Source organism: Gekko japonicus, unplaced genomic scaffold (assembly GCF_001447785.1).
Source record: "Gekko japonicus isolate JY-2015 unplaced genomic scaffold, Gekko_japonicus_V1.1 scaffold646, whole genome shotgun sequence".
Classification (NCBI taxonomy): domain Eukaryota; kingdom Metazoa; phylum Chordata; class Lepidosauria; order Squamata; family Gekkonidae; genus Gekko; species Gekko japonicus.
The window spans coordinates 541856-547907 of record NW_015165253.1 but is presented as its reverse complement, the minus strand read 5'-3'; the positions used below and the strand labels follow the sequence as shown (position 1 = coordinate 547907).

General features: G+C 48.4%; 1 protein-coding gene across 1 annotated transcript in view; it reads left to right on the top strand.

Annotated features, from left to right (window-relative positions):
* Nucleotides 1-316: 316 nt before the first annotated feature.
* IYD (iodotyrosine deiodinase) overlaps nucleotides 317-6052 on the top strand; it is a 19446-nt gene continuing 13710 nt past the window's right edge. Inside the window, exon 1 of the mRNA XM_015410151.1 lies at nucleotides 317-500. Coding sequence (XP_015265637.1) covers nucleotides 317-500 — 184 coding nt within the window. The remainder of the gene's footprint in view (nucleotides 501-6052) is intronic.

The following is a 6052-nucleotide window of genomic DNA, read 5'->3' as shown; positions in this document are numbered from 1 at the left end:
GAAGTCTGAATACTAAGTCAGATTTGCAGGTATTCATGCAATTCAGGAACAACACAAATAGTTCTGACAGTTGGAAGGCACTCAAAAACTGCTGGAGGTTGAAGAGCAAATGATCTGTGTAAACAGCCCTGAAAAGACGCCTGTGTACAGGAAGCAAAAAGAACTGAACATTGCCCCTTCGCTCTCAAGGCTTTGCTCCACCCCTTCTATGCTTTCTACACCCTGCCGAGCAAAATCTATATTTTATTTTTTTAAAAAAAGAGAAGCCCTTGCTTTGCACGGACGTGCGCTTTACTGTACTTTGAGTCCTACAACTATGGCATTCTCTGCCCTAACACCAGTCTTTATAGCAATAATCTGCGTATTGATTGGAATCATTCTGAAAGGCAGCAGGAAAGGGACCAAGAAACTGGAAAGCAAACCCAGCCAGAAGGCTGAGTCTCGCCCATGGGTGGATGAAGACTTAAAGGACAGCACTGACCTTCAAGGAGAAGAAGAAGGTAGGACACGGCTTAGCCTCTGTAGGCCAGCATTCTATCAGCTGATGTGCAACAGAGCCATGGCTTGGCTGATGTGCAACAGATTCATGGTTTAGAAGCCATGTGTGGTTGCTGAACAATGCTATATGACTCTTGGTCTGAGGAGGGGTTCTTGTTCGGTAGCATGCATCTGTTTTAACAGTGCCCTTCCCTTCTCCTATCCACATGGTACCGAGGATGAGCTCCAAGAGGAGAAGATGATGGAAGCAATGAGAGCAGCTCTGTCTGGCAGGGCTGGGGGAAGGGTCTCATGCCTTTTCTTCCGGTGGCTAAAGGAGGTGATGTGTCTGAAATAAAATGCAGTGGTCACAATATATGGGCTGCAGGGGATGGTGAAGTGCTGTTGGTAAAAGATGCCTGTGTTCTATAGGCGTTTTATATCACCTTAAAGAAGCATGCAGATGGGTTATTTATCTAGAAGATACAGCTTCTAATGTGCAGGGCTCTGAATCTTCCATCTGTTTTTTATTATTTATTTATTTTAAATTATCAAAAAGCACAAATGGTTGGGCAAATTTTACACTGAAAATATAGTTGCATAATGTAGGATAGGAGTGATCTAGACATGAAACATGTCAGTTCCATGTGCTGAGCAGTGCCTGTTACACTGGTGGTATTAAATGTTTAGCAGTAATAGTGGATCTTCATATCCTTTTCCAAGCAGAGTTTCAACACAGGGAAAGCATCCAGTGTTAAATAAGGAACCTTGGTTTCCAGTATCTTAGTGATATGCTTCTTTGCCTCTCTACTTTTGCTCTTTTATTTTGGTTTGGTTTTGCTTTTCATTCATTGATTGAAACAATCCAAATAAAACTGTTGTAAAATATTAATACTCAGGTTAGAAGAATCACCTTCAGATAAAAATAAAATAGTCTGGATAATTCCAGTTCACTGTACTATGTAATGCACAGACAATTTAAAAACATACTTTCTTCCCTTTGCGTTCTTATCAACAGAACACTAACTTCTCCTTGTGCTGCGCTCTTGATTAAAGTCCAGGACCTCTGCCAACCCAAGCACCTTTTATCCCCAAGGAAATTAAAACTGCTAAACTAATACATGCCGCAGGAAACTGTTCCTTCTTTCTGTTAGTGCAGTTCCCAGGCTAAAAAAATAACACAGAGCAAGACGTTCTGCACAATGGTCTACTGCATCAAACCGCTGGGGCACTACTAATTTGCTCATAACAGCAGCCTGGGCAGGCTGTTGGACTCCTTATGTTTTTCATAAAACTGTATTTCAAAACCAGAATGCACTGCGGTGTAGTGATTAGAAATGGACTAGGATCTGGGAGACCCAGGTTCAAATCCTCACTCTGCTGTGGAAGCTTGCTGGGTCCCCTTGGACCAATCACTTTCAGCCTACCCTACTTCACAAGGTTATGTTGAGGATAGAACAGAGGAGAGGATGTAAGCCACTTCAGCTCCTCATTGGGGAGAAAGGTGGGGAATAAATGAAGCACGTAAGGAAATAAGTCCCGTGACTGGGGCTCTAGCCCTAAAAATTGATCACAGAGCACCCAAATCAGACTGAGGCTATAGTGTCTGGGAAGGCGGAGGTGTTAACTCTTTCTCTTTTCCCTTCATTTCCCCAATAAAAATGCCCCCTCCCCCCGGTTGCTTTAAGTCCTTATGGATACCTGTCTTTCCCCCCTCGGCTAGGGCTTAGCACAGTCTGGGGAAGGGCATTTATTTATTTATTTATTTATTTATTTATTTATTTAACCTAAAATCTCTCTTGCCCATCTTTCTCCCATACCAGCATTACTTCTGTCTTGTCTACATTTAGTTTCAGTTTGTGGAAATGGTACATGAGGATGAGTTAACCCTCCCTTTCAGTATCGCGTCCTCAGTCCATACTGGGGGGCCCCAGTGGCTGGTTATTTGGGGGCTGTAATGTGATGTTGACATCCATCCCTAGAGCTCCAATGTCACACATATTTGGGATAAGAGAACATAAGAACATAAGAGAAGCCAATGTTGGATCAGGCCAATGGCCCATCTAGTCCGTGTCACACAGTGGCCAAAATACCAGGTGCCATCAGGAGGTCCAGCAGCAGGGCCGGGACACTACGAGCCCTCCCACTGTTGCCCCCCCCAAGCACCAAGAATACAGTGCATCACTTGCCCCAGACTGAGAGTTCCTATCTATACCCTGTGGCTCATAGCCACTGATGGACCTCTGCTCCATATCTATATATCTAATAGTGAAGTGGCCCCCTCTGTGCGGATATCTAAATCCGCACTTCGGGGGCACTTGGGGGGCAGGGAGAGGTTTGTGCACACGTGGGGCAGTCCCCATGTGTGCACAAAAATCCTAAATGTTGAAAAAAGAATCGGGGGGATGTTTAAATGATGCATCATTTATGAATATGGTAAAAATAGTTTTCAAATCAATGTGCATTCTAGATAACAGAGATGTGCATGAATTTCAAACATAACAAAGGCAAACACCACTTTCTGAATTACGCATGGAAAAGAATGCACACTCCAAGTTAAGCATCACAGATTTAAAGCTGCTTAAGGTATTGCATGCCACAGCTTCAGCCACAATGAAAAGGGTTGTTGTGACAAGCAAAATTTCAGTTCCAATCTGTAATGAATTAGACAGGACCAAACTGAAGACAGCTAATATTCTTAAAAAGTTAAATGTAATGGTCCCTCTGTGTGTGTGTGTGTGTGTGTGTGAGAGAGAGAGAGAGAGAGAGAGAGAGAGAGAGAGAGAGTGAGAATCAGCTTAGGTCCACAGTGTTGTAGGGAATGGGTTTTCTCCCGTGTGCTATTTTCCCATCTCAATAGCCCCTTGAAGGTGCCATCTACCTCATGGAGAAACACAAAGAGGAAACTAGACCTGGAGGCCACATCCACAGAACTCACAGTCTCTGAAATCAGGAGCTGAATCCTGAAGGTCAGGAGGCAGAAGAAGGTGCTGTTCGATTCACTAGGCAAGAATAGAAAAACAACTTCCCAGTATTTTACTTGGCCTGACCAAGCCAGAGCCTTTAAAATTCCTTTCAGTTACAGAGCCTGACACTGCACACTCTTATGTACCTGAAGAGTGCTTTACGATGCAAGAACAGTCTCCGGAGCCCACAAGACCTCAACCTCAAAGAGAAACCTGGAGTATCTGATGTTGCATTCCGTTGTCACACACAAACCAGAGTTTCTTCACAAGGAACACATACTTGGGTAACTGCCAGGCCTGCATGGGGTGGCCAACCTCCAGGTGGGCCCTGGAGATGACCCCAAATGGCAACAGGGATCAGTTCCTCTTGAGATTATGGAAGCTCCAGAGGGCAGAGACTCTATGCCTGCTGAGCACCCCCACACACACACACACACACACTGCCCTCCCCAGGCACCACCCTCAAATCTCCAGAAATTTCCCTCCCTGTGCTCCTGTTCCTCCTGACCTAACACAGCATACTGATACTGAATACAGACATATTCAATTAACATCAATTAGTGAGGATTTCCAGATTCATGCATCGCAGTAAACTGAACTTGGTGATACCAGTAGTTGTGTTAAAATGGTTTTCAACCATACTGTTAGAAGGGTGCAAACATTTGCCAGTACAATGCCTAGAGCTACACTGTTTTGCCCTAAGCTCACGCTTTGGTCCTTTCCACACTACACCTTAAATCCTGGCTCAACCCTGTCCCTGAACGTACATTCTACACTACACGCGAGTTCACCCCTGTAATTATCTTGGGGTGTTTTTTGTTTCCACATCACATTGAGGTTGCACACCCCACACTTGTCCCGGCAGGCATCGGTTCCTGCTGGAGCACACTGGAGCACCGCTCCGCCAGTCAGGAGCCCAGGGGGCGAGCACATAAGCCCCGCCCCTGCTCCCACCAGCCATCAGTTGGGACACCGGGGGGGGGGCGCGAAACGTTCCCCCACCTCCCTGAGCCCCGGGGTGGTGGCCTTGGACTCATAGGGGCAAATTCCACCTCTCGCGTGTGATGTCCAAGTGGCGTTGCCGCTCGGACATCACACGCGAGAGGTCATTCTGGCTCCCCCAGCTCTCAGGAGAGGCTCTTTAAAAAGTTATGGCCATCGTCGCTGTTCTCGGCAGCAGCTGCGATGCCCGCGTGTGGGGGGAGGGGAGGGGCGAAACGTTCCCTTGCCTCCCTGAGCCCCGGGGTGGTGGCCTTGGACTTGTAGGGGCAAATTCCACCTCTCGCGTGTGTCCCCGCTAGAACACCGGGCCTGAAAAAGGGACAATCGAATGTCAATTTCGGCCCCATTATATCCTATTGGCCATTGAAGTCAATGGCAAAAACATAGTGTATATTCTGCGAGCTGGAGGGGAGGGGGTTTGAGGGAGAGGCTCCAAACTCGCAGTGTAGCTGCTGGAGCCTCTCCCCAAGATACCAACCAAGTCTGAAGAACATTGGACCAGGGGGTCCAATTCTACGGGCCCCCAAACATGTTGCCCCTATCCCCTCCATTGTTCTCTATGGTTGCCACTATCCCCACCATAGAGAACAATGGAGGGGATGGGGGCAACCTGTTTGGGGGCCCGTAGAATTGGACCCCCTGGTTCAATGTTCCTGAACCATGGAGGGTATCTTGGGGAGCGGCTCCAGCAGCTACCCTGCGGTTTTGGAGCCTCTCCCTTAAACCTCCTCCCCTCCACCCCTCAGAATATACCCTATGTTTTCGCCATTGACTTCAATGGCCCATAGGATATAATGGGGCAGAACTGCAGGAAGCCGATACAGATCAGAGAATCTGATTCAGCCCGCAGCAGCCTGAAAGGGGCCCGAATGGGCCATTTTCGGGGGTGCATTCGGTTCAGATGAACCAAATGCACATCCCTCCAGCAGCCAGCTTGCTCGGGCTCTCTGCAGCTGCGGGGATCCTGAGCAAGCCAAGGGAAGGGAAGGTGGTTTAAACCGCCTCTCCTTCCGTCCAGCAGCCAGCTTGCTCATGCTCCCCAAGCAAACCAAGGGAAGGGAAGGTGGCGGAGCAGCTGGAGACATTGAGCCTCAGCTCCACAAGTAATGAGCACTCGAGCCCCGCCCCCAGCAGCCCTCAGGCTGGAGCACCTGGAGCAGTCTTGGGAGGCGGATTGGCAAAAAGCAAAACCAAAAGCGCAGGAACTTGAAAGAACTCCAGGAGTGGAGCCAGTTCCTCTTCCACAGCCCAAAATGCGACCCATGAACCCTGAGCTTGCTTTTTCTCATTTGCGAGTCTGGCCTCCGCACTCCTTTAACGAGGCAGCCCTGAAGCTTGGAGCGGCGGGAGTTTCTTTGCACACAGCTTGTGCGGCTGGCTGAGTGCCTCTTCTGCTTGCCCACCTCTCGCCTCTGCACCTCATCTTCTGCCAGGCATGGAGGAGCCCAGCTCGCCCAGGCTTCTTGCCTCCTGCTGCCTTGGCCCTCTGGTGCACGGGTGAGTCCCCAAAGTTTGACTCTTCCTCTACAAGTCTCTGGCGCTGGAGGTATTCGCCTCCTTCCCTCCTGCCTGCTATGGCTGCATAATTGTGTGAGATTTCTTAACAT